At 37.7% G+C, this 21,253-nt stretch overlaps 3 protein-coding genes across 8 annotated transcripts; 2 read left to right on the top strand and 1 right to left on the bottom strand.

Moving 5' to 3' along the window:
* The first annotated feature begins 758 nt into the window (after positions 1-758).
* Positions 759-8,015, top strand: LOC111478129 (RNA-binding protein 39-like). Of its 4 annotated transcripts, XM_023122243.1 has the most exons (14): positions 759-1,314; positions 1,369-1,576; positions 3,051-3,129; positions 3,221-3,277; positions 3,732-3,787; positions 4,614-4,836; positions 5,416-5,502; positions 5,596-5,670; positions 5,802-5,885; positions 6,132-6,196; positions 6,359-6,554; positions 6,626-6,714; positions 7,282-7,396; positions 7,579-8,015. In XM_023122243.1, the coding sequence occupies exons 1-14, from the start codon at positions 960-962 to the stop codon at positions 7,615-7,617; spliced, it is 1,728 nt and encodes a 575-aa protein (XP_022978011.1). In that variant the 5' UTR covers positions 759-959; the 3' UTR covers positions 7,618-8,015. The 4 variants fall into 4 exon arrangements, with proteins under 4 accessions (XP_022978011.1, XP_022978009.1, XP_022978010.1 ...); XM_023122241.1 differs by having other exon boundaries at positions 759-1,576; XM_023122242.1 differs by lacking the exons at positions 7,282-7,396; positions 7,579-8,015 and adding an exon at positions 6,941-7,174 and having other exon boundaries at positions 960-1,576.
* Positions 8,016-8,767: 752 nt separating this feature from the next.
* Positions 8,768-11,537, top strand: LOC111478132 (5'-3' exoribonuclease 2-like). 3 transcript variants are annotated; one of them, XM_023122250.1, is made up of 9 exons: positions 8,768-9,096; positions 9,183-9,308; positions 9,985-10,065; positions 10,150-10,238; positions 10,317-10,391; positions 10,514-10,575; positions 10,669-10,719; positions 10,807-10,983; positions 11,103-11,537. In XM_023122250.1, the coding sequence occupies exons 2-9, from the start codon at positions 9,183-9,185 to the stop codon at positions 11,192-11,194; spliced, it is 753 nt and encodes a 250-aa protein (XP_022978018.1). In that variant the 5' UTR covers positions 8,768-9,096; the 3' UTR covers positions 11,195-11,537. The 3 variants fall into 3 exon arrangements, with proteins under 3 accessions (XP_022978018.1, XP_022978019.1, XP_022978017.1); XM_023122251.1 differs by having other exon boundaries at positions 8,777-9,096; positions 10,669-10,725; positions 11,112-11,537; XM_023122249.1 differs by having other exon boundaries at positions 8,782-9,096; positions 10,669-10,725.
* Positions 11,538-13,768: 2,231 nt separating this feature from the next.
* Positions 13,769-19,805, bottom strand: LOC111478128 (cellulose synthase A catalytic subunit 2 [UDP-forming]-like). The gene is made up of 14 exons (XM_023122240.1): positions 19,130-19,805; positions 18,505-18,700; positions 18,235-18,440; positions 18,038-18,137; positions 17,779-17,953; positions 17,312-17,578; positions 16,876-17,221; positions 16,434-16,571; positions 16,157-16,282; positions 15,820-16,032; positions 15,457-15,730; positions 15,181-15,374; positions 14,752-15,102; positions 13,769-14,635 (listed from the first exon to the last, which is right to left on the bottom strand). The coding sequence occupies exons 1-14, from the start codon at positions 19,208-19,210 to the stop codon at positions 14,054-14,056; spliced, it is 3,249 nt and encodes a 1,082-aa protein (XP_022978008.1). The 5' UTR covers positions 19,211-19,805; the 3' UTR covers positions 13,769-14,053.
* Between the last annotated feature and the right edge of the window lie 1,448 nt (positions 19,806-21,253).

The raw sequence follows: 21,253 nt of genomic DNA, 5'->3' as shown, positions 1-21,253 counted from the left end.
TATGAAGAAATGAGGAATGATCTTAATTTTTACGAAAATCCTATTGCCTAATAAGTAGTTTTAGACGAGTTTTTTTTGTTGTATGATGTTGATTTGAAGTGGTAAAATATTTTACTTTTTATGAATTAAAGTATGAAAATATCTTTTTTCAAATTAAGTTAAAAAGAAATAAGCATGATAATTTGGCGAACTTCATAAATAAATTCTTGAAATGATAGATAGATTTTTTTTTGTCATTTATTCTGAATAAGCCATTTTAGTTACCCGATTTTCATTTATTTTGGTTATTTTTAGTATGTTTAATACCCGATTTATCTATTTTCATACGTCAATTCAATCCCTTTACTTCTAAAAAATGACCATTTTGGTCATTTCATATTTGTTTTGATGAAAAAAAATGAAACCACTTTATATTAAAAAAAATTCTTAATATATATTCATAGATTTGTATTATGGGTTTTCTTTGTATATAAATTTTGCAAATATAGACAAAATTGTTAAAATTTTAAGATTAATTATTTTTAGTTTAGTTCCGTGAGAAATTTAATCTTTCTATATTTTAATTGATTATATAATGTTTTAACTAATTGAATTATTTATGTTTTATTTTAGATTAATAGATTGATGTATTAATTGGTATCTTATAAGTTCACTTATTTGCATGTATTATTATTATTTGGAAACAACGAAGGTGAAATACTAATTTTCAATTCGAATCTGATCTGTTTTCATCCATATAAAAGCAACTCCAAGTCTTTCCCCGCGGATTATTATTGAAAACTCCAAGCCAAACCAATGGTTCCTCTCCCGAAACCCCTTTAAAAAACCCTAGAATTTTCAATCTATAGAAAGTTCGCCTCGCCTAGATTCGCTGATTCTGTTCGAATACGAACTCCGGCGAGATCTCCAGCTTTCATTTTGCGGGTCTACTATCGAACCGCTGAAATTCTGTAGATTCGATGGACTTCGACGAGTATGATTACTTGGAGAAAGCCGTGGAGGATCAGGACGATAAGGAGACGAAGAAGGCAAAGAAGAGCGAGAGTGAGAGGAACGAGAAAAGCAGCAGAAAGAGAGAGGTAGACGAGGAAGCTGGCTCTGGTGGTCGTGTGGACGAGGAGCTGAAGGTCAAGAGGTCGAAAAGCGAGCATGAAAATGGGAAGGAGGATAGGGATCACTCGGGCCGAGCGAGGGATCGGCATCGAAGAGACAGAGAGGAAGAAACAGATGGGGTTAAAGAGAGGGATAGAGAAAGGAACCGTACGAGAGATAGGGGTAGCAGTGAGAAGGAAAGGGATAGAGACAGGGATAGAGAGAGACATAAGGAGAAGGAGAAGGAGAGGGAGAGAGACAAGGATAGAAGGGATAAGGAGAGAGATAGAGAGAGGCATAAGGAGAAGGACAGAGAGAGAGACAAGGATAGAAGGGACAAGGAGAGGGAGAGGGAGAAGGAGAAAGAAAGAGAAAGGAGAGAAAGGGAGAAGAGGGAGCGGGAGAGAGAAGAGGAGAGATCGAGGCGAAGCAGGAGTCGGTCTGTTCGGGAGAAAGAACGTGAAGTTGATGTCAGAGAAAACAGGTAATTGTTCATTTGTGCGCTCTTTGTTGAACTGTGATCTTGAAAGCTTACAATTGACTGTTGGGTGTTGCTCGTATACGTTTATTTCCGCTTGTTTCTCGTTTTTATGCTTAACAATTACGGGGCGGTGTTTTTGAACGTGAAACAATTTTTTTCGTGGAAAATATCCAAAGGATAGAAACTTCCCATATGAGGCGAAAGCAATCATCCAAGCAAATAGAATGGAGAGAATATCTATAAAAAATTACAAGAGCCGAAAGATCTACCAAATATTTGAGTACTGAGTATAAGACTGAGCAACTTCGAGAAGAACAAGTTAAGAAGGCAGCTAGCCAAAACAACAAAAACCACTTCCACCAATCACCAAACACTGCTCCAGGCTACAGGCTAATAGGATATCGACTGGGAAACTGCCAAAACTTAATAGAGACTCCTTTGTGAAACAAGCTATCAATTCTCTGATCAAAAGCTCTTCAAACGCACCAAACTAATCACACACTAATGCTTCAACCAAGCACACAACCATAAATGAATTAATCTGGAATAAGCCATACTTGATTGGGGTGATCTTTAGCTTTGAACTCCCAAACATCTTGAAGTCCATGAGATGATCTTCATGGCTATGGACGCCAGCCCACATCATCAGTTGAGAAGAAGTGCTCAAGGCATAGGACAAAGTTTATGGTAGATATATTTTTGTGTTACTGCTTACTAAGCTTGTCTTTAAATTTGAATCTGTTTATGAAATTGGTTTCTCATATAAATTAAAATAAAATTGTTGCATTAAGCAATGTGGCATTTTATCAAGTTAGAAACTTAGATTAGAATACATTTATGCTCTAGGTAGTGAAGTGTGTAAACATTAGCGCTAATTCCCAGGCCTTTGGTTTGGCATCATTACTAAACCAGATATTCCGTGGAAATTAGGACCTCTTTCAAGCCTGGTAATGACAGTCGGTTATTTATTTATTTTAATTTGTTGATTTGTTTGAAAAGAAAAAGCACTTGCGTTTCATTGACAAGTGCAAAAGTTTTCAAGACATTTACTGAGTTGGTATTTTGCAACAGAAAGGGTAGGACAACAGCCAATGATAACCACCGCCATGGTGTGGAAATCATAGAAGCCCATCATTTAATCAATGTATTTATTTTTCATATACTTAGAGGAATGAAGACATCAAATGAAATCATAAAAGTGCAGACTTGTTCTCCAAGTTCTTTTTTATTTTTATTATTCATTCTCTTTTCTTAGTGCATCCTATCACCTAAATTACTGATGTATGACGATGAAGGTCTTATCAGGAAGTTCACATTCATTCAAAAAAGATTGTGCCTTCACATAATCACTATTCCTTAGTAATATAGAGTGGAAAGAAGAAATATAAGTCGTTCTAAATTTCTTTAACATTATTTTAATTTAAATTACTGTGTTTTCCTTCAATTTTTCCCTGATGTTTGTGTGTGCAAATTGCAGGAGAATGAAGGAAAAGAAAGACATGGTGGAGCCAGAAGCAGATCCAGAGAGGGATCAAAGAACTGTATTTGCATATCAGGTTGATAGTTTTCCTTGTTTTTTCTTACCTTTCATGTTCTCTTTATATTTTGCTTGTATCATTTTTATTATCCTCTATATTCTTTGTGCAGATGCCTTTGAAGGCCACAGAGAGAGATGTTTATGAATTCTTTTCAAAAGCGGGAAAGGTATTTGAAATGTGTTACTCAACTGAAGCACATAAGTGTTTATTTTTTATTTAGCAAAAAATTAACAATTAAAGGTCTTAGCAGTCATACGTGCATCTATATTATTTCCATGAGCCATGTCCCTTGTACTTGTTCACCTCTGTAGCAAGTATTAGATAGAGGAATTTTTGTTGCAATGTTATTGCTACAAATGTTATGATGGCATAGATATTGAGATAGATTTGCTTCATATTGCAGTTACTGTTCCTCTGCCTTCAGTTTCGAAACTATAATCAATTTCTTCTATCTCAACATTCTGTTTATATGGGGTGAGTGAAAATGTATAAGAGTTTTGTCGTGATCTTATTGATGGCTGAATGATGCTTTGCTTCGAGTGTAAAGAAGGGAAACCTTTATTGCTTTTCTTTTTGCCAGCTTCCTAAATAACCTGCTCTCATTGATTTTTCTATTTCAGGTGAGAGATGTCCGGCTGATCATGGACAGGAATTCTAGACGGTCAAAAGGAGTTGGGTATGTGGTCTTGGGATGAACAAGTTTTATATTGTATGCTTGTGATCTCGTTAATATGGTTATTAATATAGTAGTTTTGAAGTATCAAATTTAACTGTATTTTTAAATGAACTAGCAATGCGATAATGATGAGGGATGGTGGGAATACTATGCAGTCATGTTTAATCAATTCATGCTGCTTGTTCAAGGTAGATAACATAAACCTGAGGTTTCCTTTGTTGTTTTCCCCATCGTACTCCTAATTCTGCTCCTCTATGTTTTTGTGCAGATAAGAAACAGTCCTAACTCCTATGACTCTGTTATCTCTGGTCTTGGTTTTAGATTCATTTCTTTCTACTATGTAATTTCTTGGTTCAAGTTAACTTTCAAACAGTGATTTGTTACACTTTATTAAAATTAACACGTTGTTGTGTATCATCTACTCTCATTGTTTTTTTTTCCTTGGTAAGTATGCAGAAAGTCTCTGGCTTGCGGTTGTTTTTTTTCTTTTTTTTGGTTGGGGGGGGGAAAGGAAAAAAAGAAAATTAGAGAAGGTCTTCTATGGCATCTTGACTTTCCCATAGTACTTACTGTGCAATGAATTTTTATTGTGAGGACTGTCCATCGGTTATCAATAATGATTTTTTTGGGGATTAATTTGTATATGCTAATTGACAAAATTAGGAATGGTGACAAATAGTCACCATATGACCCCCCCCCCCCAATCTAGTTTAAGCTGGTCATCTGATATTTGGTTTTATTTATCTTATGCTTTGTAAATTTTGTTTCTTATTTTTGCTGTCTCATATTCTAATAATTTTACTTTGAGGTATTGATTAAACTGCAGGTATGTTGAATTTTATGATGCGATGTCTGTGCCCATGGCTATTGCTCTCTCTGGTCAACTACTTTTTGGGCAACCTGTTATGGTTAAACCTTCAGAGGCTGAAAAGAATCTTGTTCAATCAAATACGTCTGGGGCCTCTGGGGCAGGTCCATATGGAGCAGTAGACAGGAAACTATATGTTGGTAATCTACATTTTAACATGACTGAGACTCACCTTCGAGAGGTACTTAGACCAATAAATCTATGAAATTTTATCTCAAGTCATTCATATTTGATTTCCTCTCATACGCAGTTATTGTTTCTACAAGTGACAAGTGTAGACTGACATTGAACAAGAAACAGATTTATGCATCAAAATAATTTCTGATAGTATATGCAGTGAACATGGTTTCCCTATTGTAAAATCATAGTCTATGAATTATAGGCTCTGGCAAAGAATTTAGATTCGGTTTCTACGGATTTAAAATAATCATAGCATATAACCTTTTGACTATAATAGTTGTCCTACTTCTTTCGGATATATTTCAAAGGAAATTACCACCTATCTTGCCAATGACTAGTTTGAGAGAGTCATCCCTCTCCACACTACTGTCAGTTAACACACAAAATACACATGTACCCTTGTTTGAGAGGGTCATCCATTTCTCCACACTAACTGACCTAGGGAGTTATTACTTAAGGAAACTGGCTATAACCAATTCTTCTTAATGTTAGAAACAGGAAACAGATACATTTCAGTTTTTCCCTTGAATAAACCTTCTGGAATGGAGGTCTAACAGAGCATCACTTCTTTTCTGACTAGATTTTTGAAGCTTTTGGTCCCGTGGAGCTTGTCCAACTACCTCTCGACCTTGAATCGGGTCACTGCAAGGGTTTTGGATTTGTTCAAGTGGGTAATCATTTGTTATCAATTTTTGCGAGTTTTTGATGTACTCAGTCCATAACCCATAAAGGTATGCTTAATTTTTTAACTTGTTTCCAGTTTGCTCATCTAGAGCATGCGAAGGCAGCTCAAAGCTTGAATGGGAAATTAGAAATTGCAGGCCGAACCATTAAGGTAGTTTGCTGCTAGAACCTATCAGATTTTAACTTGTGTTTGGTACTTATATATCTGTTTGTTATTCGGGCTTCTCTGAAGAATGATGACATCCTGGTTTCTGTATGTTTTAAATAATACTGTTTTTGCAGGTTTCATCTGTAACAGATCACATTGGAGCACAAGAGAACGTTGCAAAATCAAATGACCTTGATGATGATGAAGGGGGTGGTCTGGTTGGTGTTTAGTTTTCTTTTATGACACCTTGCTTCAGATTTTTCTATTCCTCTCACATGCATAAATTAAAAAAGGAGAACCAAAAAAAAAAAAGAAATGAAGATGAGACTATTGTCATCAGATTATGATCATGTGTCATATCATTTATTTGATGACCGTTGAACTGTGCTGATTGGATACTTTTTCACTTTGATTACTTCCAACTAGAGCACTTTTTGGTTACTAATTATAACGACTGATTGCAGGCATTGAATGCTCAATCAAGAGCTCTGCTTATGCAGAAGCTTGACCGCACTGGCATTGCTACCAGGTTTGTCTCCGTTTAGTGTGATTAAGAAGCGATATGTCTTATTTTCCGTCTTTAGTAGTTAGTACTTCCATATTCTTGAATGGACGTATGTTTATTCTCCAAGAAAGAAAGATTGGATCAATGCAAGTCAACTGCTTCATGGTTATTGCTTCATGGTTTCAGTATTGCAGGATCTCTTGGAGCTCCAGTGTTGAATGCGTCAGCCCCAAATCAGAGAGCTACCAGCTTGCCACAAAATGGTCAAGCTGCAGTTGCTGCACCAGTACTTCCAGCGAATTTTACTCCACCTGTTTTGCAATCTGTTGGAAGTCCTAGTGAATGCCTACTACTGAAAAACATGTTTGATCCATCGATGGAGGTACTGAATAATTGAATGTTCTGTTTCTCATTTTTTGAGGTGGATTATTTATGATATGAATCATCTTGCAGACAGCACCAGACTTTGACTTGGAAATCAAAGAAGATGTTGAAGAGGAGTGTTCTAAATATGGCCATGTTAAGCATATATATGTGGATAAGTGAGTCTTTTTTTCTTGTCCCCATAATCATATTAACTACTTCAGCTCATATGAAACTTCATCTATTCATTTTTTATTCAAATTTATATTTCTGCTTTCTTTTTTAATCGGTCATATTTATTGCTACAATGCTAAAATACAGGATGTGTCCCCTGTTCATATCTTTCTTGAATTTGTTTTGTGCCGTGTTGGGGCATTGACTTGGATCTTTGATCCTCATTTGCAGATACTTCCGGATTAGGGATGGAAAAAAATTACTAATGCCTCCATGGATGGGCGAATCTTATTTTCCTTATTTAATTCTAGGAAGGCTATGGAAATGGCTATCCTACGCTGACCACTAGCCCTGAATTATTATAAACTTAAAAATATACTTGACTGACAACATTTTCTATTATATATATATATACACACTGGAAACTTAATCTTCAACAGAATGTCGTTTCATCGTTATGTACTAGAATTGAACTTTCGAACAGTGTGCTATTACGTGATTAAATAGATGTTTGTTTGTGTAGAATGTCATTTCTTCGTTTTATTTTTCTTTTATGATTTTATATTTTGCAGAAATAGTGCGGGATGTGTGTATCTGCAATATGATACGGTGGAAGCTGCTATTAATGCTCAACGTGCAATGCACTTGAGATGGTTTGCAGGCAGGCAGATATCAGTCTTGTTCATGGTTTGTTTTTAACTCAAAAGCTTCAATTAGCTCGTAATAAATTTCTCAATTCTTTTAGACTGGTATTAGGAAGAAGAAATTGTGTGGGGGAGCTTGATTTTTAGGGCTTTTGGAACTCATTTCCTTTGTGTTAGATTTCTCTGTTTCAGCTTCTTATCAATATCATATGTTCTGTGATGCAGCAACCGCAGGTGTATGAAGCCAAGTTTATAGGAGCTTGAATGCTGTTCGTGGTTCTCATCATTTAGGAGTAACCAGAAGATCCCTCCAGCCGTCCGTCCAGTCAATGTCTAATGCCTCCCCCGTTTCTGTAATAGGTGCATGTAGAAGTACAGGTTAAAATTGAGTTGACTGTCTGGATAGAAAAGTAAAACGCCCTGTTCCTTATGGTGGAAATTGGTACCTATTTTTCATTTCTGCTCTTCTATAACATGAGTGTCAAGCGAATACTTTTTGTTGGCTTGGATGGATGCATTTAGTGCCGACTTGTGGAGCTGCTGCTTTCTTTGAACATGCCTTGCAATGCATGCATTTTGTTGAAAGTCTTCTCTGAAACACACATAGTTTGAGTTGGATTTTCGTGCAATTACAGATTCATATCTGCCTGCGATTACTTGAAGCCCTTAATTTATACAAATTATCGACATTTTTATGTTTTCCATATGGTAGGAAAACTTAAGATGGGTGTTTTCAATATAATGCTCAGACAGTACGACTTAGATCAGGTGGGTGAATGACACGTGTGATACGAATTATTATCCAGCTCCATTTTAGTCCCCATCTTTGGAATCCTTCTTTTTTAGACAAATACGTTTTGTTTCCTTTTGATAGCTTATATATATAAAAAGATTATTCTTCTTTGTCAACGTTACGTTTGGACCCTTTCCTAGCCCTACATTAGTAGAAGCACTGCGATATGCTTTCAATGTAGTAGTTGAGGTTGAGGAGATAATTTCTATATGATACTAAATTGAAAATGATTTTCACCATAATATCGGTGAGTTGTTATCAATTACATGCAAAAATAAATCATATTGCTCACCATCTATACTTTAGAAAAAGTACATTTATGTCTCTTTTGGAATTATTTTCTATTCAAATTAACGGTTGAGATAACACCTATTGACATGAATTTCTTGGGAAGTAATTTATCATTAAATGTAATCAACTGGCTCTAACATTATTAAAAGCATCTTTATTTGGTGAGAATCTAAAGATTTGCGTGGAATAGAATAAATATATTTAGCATATATATTTTAGAGAGAGAAGAGAACCTTGTGATGACTTGGGCTTTTAAACACCCAAGTTCCAAGAGTGAATATGGGCCAATTGGGCCGAAGAGGGGATGTGAAATGGGCCCAACTCCACAGAGAATCCGCTGATAGTGAAGATGGCGGAGGGGGATTGGTAGATGGCAGTGATCGAGGAGGATTACGTGCGGTAGCGGCGGCGGTAAGACCGGGACCTCAAAGCCCTACTCTCACTGGATCATACTCGGCCACCCCTTTTCTTCTCCTTTTCTTTCTATATATAAAATCCACGGGGCCTTCGGAGGGGCTTAGTTTTTGAAACCACCCACTGCCCAATCAAATAGGTGAATTCACGCACAGACGGAGTGGTTGTAGATTCTTCTATCGGTTGCGAGCTTCTCCAGATTATTCACTTCTTCGTTTCTTCTTCTACTACTCAGCCTACTCACGGTAACACACCATTAGCTCTTGCTTGCTGTTTATATTTTGAGCGTTAATTCGTGTATTCAATCCTGCGTTGTTGTTCGTGTTGTCAGATGGATAGGTACCAGAGAGTGGAGAAGCCGAAGTTAGAGAACTCTCCTATAAACGAGAATGAGATTCGCATTACTACTCAAGGAAGGATGAGGAACTACATTACTTATGCCACCACTCTTCTCCAGGTCCGTTTCTCCTCTCGGCTATATGTGCTCATGTACAATTATGGGTATCACTTAATTATGCGAGTGAAGAACAACGTCCAATGTGTGCTTCTAATTTTGTAGTGCTCCTGCTTTTAATACTTCAAATGCCTGATTCGAGGTCAATTTTATATATCTTTTAGAGACATTATTTAATGCCGAACTTTTGTTTTATGCTATTACTTTATTTGTTAGTGCATTTCTTTTGCTATGAAAAACTGGGAAACCATGCTTTTGATTTTGATATCAATATCAATTAGGGGGCCTCTACACATAGAGATGTCTTGTGAGTTTCACTCCTGAGTAGAATTCTCTATCCACTTTCTTTCCCATTAGGGTAGACTACTCGAAGAGAATCCACTTCGCACTTAACCCATTAACAAAAAATAAAAAATAAAAAGATAATATCAGTCCATTTTAACAAAAGACCTACACCCAAGTTCCATAGTTTTAGGTCCTACACATCTGCACTTTGTTTCTATTATTGTTTTCATTTTTGGTAATGTCCAACTCTTATTTCCTGCTTGCATGTTCCTGTTTCACCCACAGACTCTCAATAGTTGTTTGACCGTATTATTCTAGATACTTTTCACCATTCTTAAATAAATTGTTGTTATAGCTTGATTTCATTGCTTATGATTTCTGGGTTCTTTCATAGGATAAAGAATCAAACGAGATTGTTGTCAAGGGAATGGGCAGAGCTATCAATAAGACTGTAATGATAGCTGAACTAATTAAGGTATGGTTATTCTCTTCACCATGCTTGTTCTTTTGGTGGTCTTGCGATACCCTCTATATTATCTACCTTTTCCTTGTTACTCAGAGAAGGATTGCTTGTCTCCATCAGAGCACAGCAATTGGATCTACTGATATAACTGACATGTGGGAGCCACTCGAAGAAGGCCTTCTTCCGTATGCTTCTGAAAATTTAACACTTTTAGCTTTGTAGCACAGGTGTTCTGATACCTCATTTTTCTCTACTCTTTGCAGTCTCGAGACTACAAGGCATGTCTCGATGGTATCAATTATCTTGTCCAAGAACGAGCTAGATGCTTCCTCCACAGGGTAAATATTTGTCATGTGGTTTGCCTAATTTGTTAAGATTCAGTATTAAAGCTCCATGTTCTTCAATATTTAAGTGGATCTGCTTCTTGACCACCATTTTCATTTGTTTTACTTCTATTCAGGTACCAATCACCACTTCCCGTTGACCAGGTGAAACCATGGAATGAATTAGAAGATGACGGAGGTGAATAATATAAAATGGTTTTTACATTTCAATTCATTTATTCGTAGTAATGAACTGATGTTAATTAATTTGCACCAATTTACTTTGATTTAGAGGGATCACCTAGAGGACGAGGTAGAGGACGTGGTAGAGGAAGAGGCAGAGGTAGAGGTAAAATTATTCTCTTAAAACAAGGATTTTGAGAGGTTCATCTTTTCATGATCTTAATTTGAATGTTATGATCTCGTGTAGGGAACTACAATGGTCCATCTGAGTATCAGGGCGATGGTTGGGATGGAGGGCAAGGTTTTGGAAGTAGAGGTCGTGGACGTGGACGAGGTCGTGCATTTCGTGGAAGAGGACGCGGTTATGGTTACCAATCAGGTGGATATTTTGATTATGGCGATCCTATGGCACCACCAGTACCTGGTGAGTATCTATCCTCTTGGTTAGCCTTCTTCTTTTGGTTATAAAAGTATGTAAACTCTAGTATGCCATACCATTGTTTCGAACCCGGGCACATTCGGTTGACTATATGTTATGTAAAGGTTTTGCAGGGCGTGGTCGGGGCAGGGGGCGGGCTCGTGGTCGTGGTGGTTTATATCGATCAGATGGTCCAGTTCAAGCAGCAGCTGCTTGAGAGGCAGATTGTTGATGAATGTGGTTGGTAAAATTGGTGCCATGGAAATAGGAGTTTTAGTTTCCGTAGTGTTTTGACATAGGAAGATTTTGGTAGCTCCCAATTAACTTCAGACCCAAATTTTTACTCTCTATTCAATAGGCGGTAGTGTAGAAGCATCCGTACATTCTTTCATACATTTTTTCATCAAAATTTAATGGAATAGTTGCATTTCTATGAATTAGTCCAACGAGTTTCGAGTGGAGGTCAAATTATCTATCGATCGTTAGAATGGTAAATGGTGCCTTGTTCATTGAACTATGTTGACTTTAAAATCACGGGTTCAAGTGTTATCCAACAAACATGTGAAGAATGTGAAAATTATTGTTTCTCTAAGTCTACCAGGTGCATTTAAAGCCCTATACTTTGAACAGTGAATTTGTTTATGAAACACATGCACATGCAACATCCTTATTTTTATCATTGGACTTTTTATCTTACTGAAACAAAACAACGAAATAAGTCAAACAATTACACTGGATATGTTCTCTTTAAAAATGTTTACAAACAACTCAGAAAACTCATTTCTGAGTTGACGTTAAGAGGATTTTTATAATCGAACTATCTATCTCTAATATTGATAATTAATATATCATCTACTAAACTATATTTTGATCATCGAGATTGAACTCTATTGCTGCATACAATTAAGTTTGTCATAACTTCTCTCTGACTTGTAGAGTCAAAACTAGCTGTTAACTCCCGAATTTGTAAAACAATTTATTTAAATAATCTAATAATCTACTCGAAACGATCGTTAGCCACCGTCGCCGTGTTCAAGTTACGACGATCCACTTGCCGGAAATCTACCATTACCGATGGATTTGGTGTTGATATATATGCTTTGGAGGGATCGAAATCGTCTCTTCTTAGGCCGACAAATGGAATCGAAATCTTCTTCATCTTTTCCGAAAATCTCTTCGATTTTCAACCAAATTGACGTCTGAATTTGGTATCTCTTCTGATCAACCTCCTCCTCCCCACCGTCACCGCGGTCGCCGCCGTGACCCTTTTTCAGCTTCTTGTTCTTCTTGCTCTCCGCCGCCACAACGACATTGCTACTACAGTTGTCGTCGTTGTCGTCGTCGTCGTCATCCTCGATGCTCAGCTGCATCAACTGCTGCGCCGCAACCAGTACCTCCTCCGACGAGTCTTCTCCCATGGAAAAAAAAACTCAGATTTTAGAGAGAGAAACAAGAGAGAGAATGAAGTGGAGTGATCAAGTTCCTCTCTTTTTAATTTAGAGTAACTGATTTCTTATGTGTTTTGCGAAAGATCGCGTTTTTTTGAAGTTGCAGAGTTTTCTTGAAGAGAGAGAAACAAGAAACGGAGGAGAGAGGGTTTAAATACTATATCATTGACTTTCTTGACCACTGTCATTTCAAGTGTAAGCCGTCGGATGAACAGGGTTTAAATTTGAACGGTTTTGATTGATTGAAGGAACGTTAGTGGAAATTGTCAAACCCGTAAATATGATGTTTTTCCTAATAAGGGTTAATTTGGAAGAATAAAAAAATAATGACTTTTGACTTTGACCTTTGACCTTTACCCTTTGACCAATTTATGGTTTGGGCCTTACTACATAATAATTAAGCGTGTGGAAGACTAATTACTTTGGAGGCAAAATGGTTACTTTATTATTATTATTTGTTTTTTTTTATTTAAATATTCCTCTAATGGAAATTACTATTCAATTTCAATTTCTTCATTACTATGCTTAATTCTGTTTAAAGTCTATTTATATGCTCTCTTTTTTTTATTATTTTAAAGTTTTCTTTACTTCTCACGAATTAAGTTTCCGATTGGACGATACGACCTCGGATACAATGAAAAGAAATGCTCAACTGATGTCATATCTCATTCTTTACAATTCTTCATAGTTGCTTGGTGTTACAGTCATACTTATCCAGGCATGTTGTCCATGACCACATATCCATTCCAAACCCCTTTTACATGCTTTCTAAGCATCTTAGAGATAGACTTTTACTATTTCATAATATGTCAATACGAGGAGAGATGACTAGCTGGACCCTATTATGGATTTCTGACCACATTCTCCATAGGCCCTCTTATCTCTTCCTTCTCCAAGCTTGAGTTATGGAAGAAGGAACCGAGAACAAAATATCAGCAACAACAGATTTTATTACGGGACAGTTTATGATGTTCATATCGATCTATTATGCGCCTCTGCATCTAGCATTGGATCACTTCTTAGTTACCTAATCATTTTTAGCGTATAACATTGTTTTCTTTTAAATTATTTTCGACGTATTTCGTGAGATGCTCAAGTATACACCAACATTGTCCACGAGTCCAAACTTCTCACGACTAAGCTAAGCTAGAACAATTGCCACACAATCACCATCCTGCTCAATGATTCATCGCGGATTCTACAACAGTATCTATGGTTCACCGCAAGAGAACTATGATCAAATATAGACCAGAAACCCATTAATTTGAGGCGAAGAACAATGAGATTCAAAGTTCAAATTCAAATGGAAAGTGAAGAGAGTGGCAAGCATAAATTTTAGATATCCCTGAAGAGTTTGAAAAGGGAATAAATTATAGTATTTAAGTTGAGACCATGCAGGGGACATGAATAAGGAACGAACAATTTAGTAAGCACCCAGAGAAACAGAGTAATTTTAATAAAAGAATCGAAGAAATCTATAGAACAAGTAACAATTCCCCACCTCTATCTACATCATACTGCTTCATTAACCTTCTTCCCACAAAAATTAGTCAAATCTCCTGCAAAAACCATAATCTTCTCGTCTTGTCCCGTCCCGTCCCGTCCCGACCCACCAACCAACCTGTTCCCTAATCACAGTTCAACCCGCAAACTTCTAAAACAGGACCATCTCTGGATACAAATGGGTTGATCCTTACCCAAAGTAATGTTAAGATTGAGGCTAAAAGAATGGACCAAACAACGATGATCGTCGGTATCCGATCCTGTTTCCCTAACAATCCCTTCAGGAACGGGTAGAGGTGGATAATCACCCAAAGAGCGAAAAATAGCCTCCCGAAAAGAGGACCCCAGGAATCGTATCCATTATTGATGGCATCTGAGATCCCGACGATCACACCGACGATGTTTATGATCAACAAGGTCGTGGGAGGTATTAACAATGATGTCCACTTGAAAATATAGAGCTCTGAAAATTCACCATCATCGGCTGCTTTGGATGTAACTGTGAAGTTGGTACTCACACCAGCTAAAACCTTGAGTAGACCTTGGAAGAGAGCAAAAAGATGCGACGAAACGCCTCCGATAACCCAGAACTGCTCGTTCCTCCACCAGTCGTCGATCCCGACACCGCCCCACTGCATCTCGAGGATACCAGTCGCAGCAATTGAAATGAAGAGTGCCATGAAAATAAGACTAGCATAGTTGCTAATCTGCAAATGGTGGATAAACCAAGCCAAGTTAACAGTAAATGGAATAATTTTCTACTCAAATACAAATCAAAGAACCCAAAAAGTGAAGAAAAATTCTTGTAAATGTGAGAGATTACCTCAGGAACAATAAATTTTCCAGTGAGAAGACAAATAGCTGGAAGACTACAGTACACGAGCAATGGAATCGAGGTCCACGGATAAACCACCGAGTTTATGTACGAGAATCGTTCCAACCATTTCAACCCGCCTCCATAACCATACCAGATAGGACAGTGTCTGCTCAAGAATATCTCGACGGATCCTAAAGCCCACCGAAGAACTTGGTGTAGACGATCTGAGAGATTGATCGGAGCTGACCCCTTAAACGCGGGTCTCTTCGGAATACAATACACCGACCGCCAGCCATGACAGTGCATTTTGAATCCAGTTAAGATATCTTCAGTCACAGAACCATAAATCCAGCCAACCTGAAATCGTGTTGAAAGGTTTCAGAGACTAAATCTCATAGAACGCGAAAAGCATCACGATTTTCGTTTATTACTAACCTCTTTCCCCCATTCTGTTTTATCTTCATAACCACAACTGATGACTTGAATGGCTTCTCTTAGAAGAGATGCAGCACTCACATCATGAGGAACGCCTCCATTTTCCAACAGGGTCGAGGCGACGAACACTGGAGATTGCCCATATTTCTTCGCCAGTTTTATTTCAGACACGCTCAGTTTCTCTATGCTTAGTTCTGCAGAAAAAACATATGGTGAGTCGTGTTAAATTTCTATTATACAAAAGGAAAACAGCATCTTTCAAAGTCGATTCGTTACCTTCGATTCCCTCCTCGATGTTCTCGAGAGCATGGATCTGCTTTGATGCTTCTCTGTGCTTTGTCTTCTTCTTTTTCTCATTCTTAGCCTTTCCTTTCTTGTTCCTTCTAGACCCACAACATAGACAGCACCATTTTGGCAAACAGTTGCATGTTTTGCTTGGCGGTTTTTTCTCGGCAGGAGCATCAAATCCGTAAAGAGCAACCCTCCGGAAAACACATCCCGTACCAACGTATATCGGTCCTTGTATTCCGTCTAATCCTTTCATGTTAATCTGTATTAAAAAATTTACATTAGTCTTTCAACCAGGCAATGGTAGACAAATTTAAAGAACACTATCCAACCAATGAATCATATACGTACATCAAAGAATACAACGTTCCGGTTTGAATATCTATCGTGTCGATCAATCCCATCGAATCTTTGAGGAAACTGCACATAACAAACTTTCTTCCCGGATGTCGGATCCATCATGAAACACATAGCTTCTCTAAGTGCCTTGCTATTGTTAATGTAGTGATCACAGTCAACATTAAGAAGATAGGGAGCGTTTGACAGAACAGCTGAGACCCGAATCTTCGAAGCAGAAAATGGAAAGAAGAGTAAGGTTTAAGGGTAGCGTAATCGTGATCAAATGGCAGTAGCTGAGTGATGGTCGTCTTAAAGATTCAGGGGAAGAAGATTTTAGCTTAATACGTACCAGTGAATTCATGGCACCGGCCTTTTTGTGATGTTCGAACCCTGGCCGCTTTTCACGAGAAACATAAACCAAACGTGGAAGCTCGTTTCCTTCAATGTCGCATACTCCGTTCTGGCCAAGGAAAACCTGTAAAGGCACAAATGCAAAGTATCTTTAGCTTGTACTGACATGACCAATCAGACCTGAAGCATGCCATTCATTGGTAGGTTTTTAGAGCTTCGAAAACAGCAAGCCATTCTTGTTAACAAAATGCTGACAGATTTCAAAGACATATTACCTGAATCATGCCGGGGTGGTCTCGAACATTGTTCCCAGGCCATGGAGTACCGTCTTGCATTGTCCAGCCATCCTCGGGAACCTTTTGAGACATGGAGACCAAAGCATTTATCCTAACCTTAAACTCTTCGTACTCTCTCTGTTGAAAGCAAAGTGAATGAACAGACAGTCAGTAACAATAGGATATTGTAACAGTCCAAGTCCACCACCGCTAGCAAGATATTGTCCTTTTTGGACTTTCCCTTTCGGGCCTCCCAAGCAAACGCGTTATCAAAAACCTTGAGGGAAAGCCCAAAAAAGAAAGCTCAAAGAGAACAATATCGGTTAGCGGTGGGCTTAGGCGGTTACAGATATAGTATCAGCATCCTAACTTCAACCACCGTTCTAAATGAGGTTATATAATTTGCACAAATTGAAAGGAAAAAACTACGTTTGTAACAAACCTTCATTGCTCGCCTTTCCCTGACAAATGCTGGGTGGACCTTGTTCTTCAAATAATCGATCTTCTGAGAGAAATAAAACTCGGGGGCACGGGGCTCGATATTGAATTTCTTACAGAAAGGGACCCATTTCCTTGCAAATTCAGATGTCTCCGAGAGTGCTTCGAATGTTAACATGGCTGCACCATCATCCGAGACATAGCATGCAACTTTATCGACTGGGTAGTCGACTGCAAGGATGGAAAGTACTGTATTTGCAGTGATCAATGGAGGTTCTTTCGTCGGATCGACAGTACTAACAAATACGTCCACGCTGGCTAATTCAGAAGGCTTCCCTTCTTTCTCATACCTGAAAACGTGAAAACCAAATAATCAGGCCGAGCTTCCGAAAGTACACGGAGAAATCTCCAACTATCAAATAAACGTTTTTATTCATCACCTCAGTGACAGCCTATCGAGATAAGTTTCCCGTTCTATTGGACACCATTTTGGGAACTGATCCAGAATCCACGAAACGGCGAACCATATTTCACATATTACTGAAGTTAACCACAGGCCATAGGCATCTTTAACTGGATGAAGAATTCTGTACTGGAAAAACAGGCCAAGAATAACAAGACGAAGCAAGATGATTAATCTGTACGGATTTATCCTGCTCGAAGAGATGGGTAATTTCCTTGATAGTGGTTGCCTAGCTTCATCCATCCTGTCAAATGGTACAGCGAGAGTAAAAGAAGCCATGAAATTAGTTGAATTGCTCGCCAAATCGTCCACATGAAACTACACGCGAATGCTAAAACGTCGAGTTACAATAACAGATCACAAAAGATCAAACTTAGATAGCGTAACACACGAGCATGTAAACAAGCATATAACATGCACAATACACTTCTAACAGTGGCTTACATGGGCAAATCGGGATCATCGATATCGTTTCCACCATCATCGACCCCTTGGTGTTTCACCACTTGAAGTTTATCATTTTGCTTCTTCTTCCAATCTTCCATTCGGTCCTTCCATGCCACGCTCCCATAACCATACACCGCAATATCTTTTTGAGGAACCATCGGTCTAGGTTGAGCTAGGGGATGGGAATCGAGATGTCAACCATAATGTATAAACCATGCATATTAGAAACAAGCGTTTGAATGCCTCAACAACTTACAAGGAATTGATGGATCATGGAAAGGCATTGGATGGACTCGATTCCCCTGACCCATAAAATGGGGCACGAGAGCATGTTGATCAGAAGAAATCTCATAATCCTAGCACACGAAAACGCATCATTACACAGGTTTCATTATGAAAATCAACAATTAGCATAACCAAGTCGACGAGAGAGTGTTGAAGAACTTCACTTACCACCTCGCCATATGTCAGGAGAGGAATCTCAGAACCAAGGGGAGAAGGTTCGAGCTCCGACTGTCCACAGCCCATGTTATGGTACGAGCCATACGTTCCCTCTCCAGAATGATAAGGACCCAAAGAATCGAGGTTTGCATAGTCAAACTCGTTGTCCAAATCATCGATACCATCTTCATCCTCATCACCCTCAACCCTTGGACTACCTGCAATTTCCAACAATGATTAGAACCCGAAAAAATAATATAAGAACGTTGCTAAGAACCCTACCTTTAATGCGTTTGTATCTGGTTTTACACTGTGGACAAGCTTGGTTTCCCTCTCTTCTCTCATACTCATAGCAAGGTCTACAAACTGGGAAAGCACATTCATTACAGGCAACAAAGAGCTCTCCCTCAACAGTTAACTCAACCTCGTCTCCACAAATCTGACATGTCTGTCCACTCAATTCCTTCACAGCCTTGATCTGAAAAAACCAAACAAAAATGGAAACACTAGAATAAGAACAAGTCCAGCACTGATCATCTTGAACAGTACAGCCAAAACATAGCCGAGGCGAGATTTTGTTCGAGCCCTTTTCAGGGTTAGATCATAAAAGACTATATGAACATGTTAAAAAATGAAACTTTATAACACAAAGCAAAAAGCATCTGAAAATTTTTGCAGTATCAAAATGAAATAGAAATAAATATCTTCAATTCAATCAACTCCTACCAAAAAATCTACACAAGCAACAGGACATGCACAGCAATTCCCTACAAGAACGAAGAATCAAAGCCCCAAATTGTCCATTTCCAAGAAACCCCAAGTTAAAACGAAAAAAAAAACTCAGAAAATTCCTCAAAAATGAGCCAATGTGTCGTATTATCGAAGCGTCGAGGAGTGCTAATCTTACCCGAGCAGTCTCGTCTGCATTGATCAGAACAAACTCGTTTCGATTATGAGACCCAGCAATGAGTCTCCCAGCGGTATCCATCGTTCACAATAGCACTCCTGAAGTGAAACAAAACCCCGATTGTAGAAATGGGGGAATCCTAATTAGAAGCCGATCTCGAAGCAAATGAGTCCGCCCCTCACAAATTAACCCAAAAAAACTTCATCTTTGCCATAATAAAAAAAAAAAAAAACTCAATCTTCAGCAACCACCATGGAAAAAAACAACTAGAAACGCATATTTTCGTGGATTCCCTGAGTCCCCTTAGCAAAACTGGGTGACCCCGTCTTAATCTATGCCAGAACCAAAGGGATAAACAAGAAAAAAGGAAAAGAAAGAGATAGAGAGAGATTGTATTTTTGTGTGGAAATGAGAAGGCGTAGAAGAGAAGGAGATAATAAGAGAGGGATAAAGGGGCTCGTATGTGTGAGTGAAAAGAAAGGTGGGCCCAGAAGTGTGGTGGTGGCGCTGGGCAGTGCCCACCACCGGAGTTGGTGGAGAAAGCGAAGAAGAGAGAACAAAAAAAAAAACGAAAACCCACTTCAAAAACAGAGTGTTTGGGTAAAGAAACAGAGAGAGAGGGAATCTGAGAGAGAGAGCGAAGAATTTGAGAGAAACCCAAATGAAATTGGATTAAGAAGAATAAGGAGAGATTAGAGAGAGATAGAGAGAGGAGGAAGGAAGTAGGATCTGCTGACTGCTCACGCGGCAAAGATTATGTCTTTTTCCTTTATCTCTCTGTCTCTCGCGCATCTGTGAGCAGTGTTGGCGCTTGCTGGAAAACGCGTTTTTTACTTTTTATGGGTTTTGGGTGTAAGAAAAAAAATGTAAAATCTGAAACTTTTTCATTTTGATCTTCGCGATCGAATTCCTTTGGATCATAATTGGGAATTAGGGTTAGGGTTAGGGTTAAAAAATGGAGCGTTACTAAGAAGACGGAGTTGACTATTAAATAACGTTTGACTATAATACGCTTCCCTTCTTACCTTCCAAGTTTCCTTTTAGCCCTTCCATGTTCCATCTCGGTTTTCACTCGGTTTTTTCGGGTCAAACCCGACTTCTTCTTTATTACCTTTTTTTATGTATTTTATCTTGTTTTTTGGTTCCATAAATTATTAAAATAACTTTTTATTTTTAGCTTTGGAAAATGTTTTTTCTTTTAAAAGTCATATTTTTATACCAACCCATCCCATCAATCTTTTAAACCATCGAACAAAAATTAAGATTTAAAACGATGCAATGATAGCTTTGAACGTAAAATTCGATTGTCGCACCATGTTCGTCTATATCCTACCGTTTGTGAGATCCCATATCGGTTAGAAAGGATAACGAAGCATACCTTGTAATAGTATGAAAATCTCTCTTTAACATACGTGTTTTAAAAATCATGAGGTTGACAGTAATACATAAGAGACAAAAGTTGACAATATTTACTAGCGATAAGCTTATGTTGTTGCACTATTTTAGGTTACAATCATCCTATTTCGCGTCACTGTTTGATCTAAAAGAATAAATGTATTTCTAAACCTAAAAAAATTATTCAAATGGGAAACAAAAATGTAAATATTAATACGGAGATTAGTACACAAAATTGAGATTAATTAGTAAAATTGATAAGTTAATGTGGATTAACCACGTTAATCAAAGAGAATAGTCATAAGTTTAATGATTTAGGGCAATACACATATTTGGGTCTCTAAACAAATAACTTCTTCCACCTAACTTTTAATACATTTCTTAATCATCCATTATTATCTCCATTAATAATCCCTTGACCCAACCCACATTAATATTGCTCCTCCAAATTTTATACACCATAAGATTTATTTTTCCTTTATAATTTTTATTATTGTATTTTTCTTTTTTAATTATTAAATATTAATTCCTCACGACTATTTTATATTTTAAATGATTTTATCCCCGCTTCAATAAACTATCGTACTTTAGTCTCGAGGTGATATTTGTCTTGATAAAAAAAAACATAATTTTAGTTAAAATAAGTATATATAAACTTGGAGCTGTTCATGGAGACTAATGGAACTTTGCTCATTTTCATCCCTTTTTATTTTAATTTTCATTTATTTT

Source organism: Cucurbita maxima, unplaced genomic scaffold (genome assembly GCF_002738345.1).
Source record: "Cucurbita maxima cultivar Rimu unplaced genomic scaffold, Cmax_1.0 Cma_Scf00004, whole genome shotgun sequence".
Lineage (NCBI taxonomy): Eukaryota > Viridiplantae > Streptophyta > Magnoliopsida > Cucurbitales > Cucurbitaceae > Cucurbita > Cucurbita maxima.
This window is presented reverse-complemented; position numbering and strand designations above follow the sequence as displayed.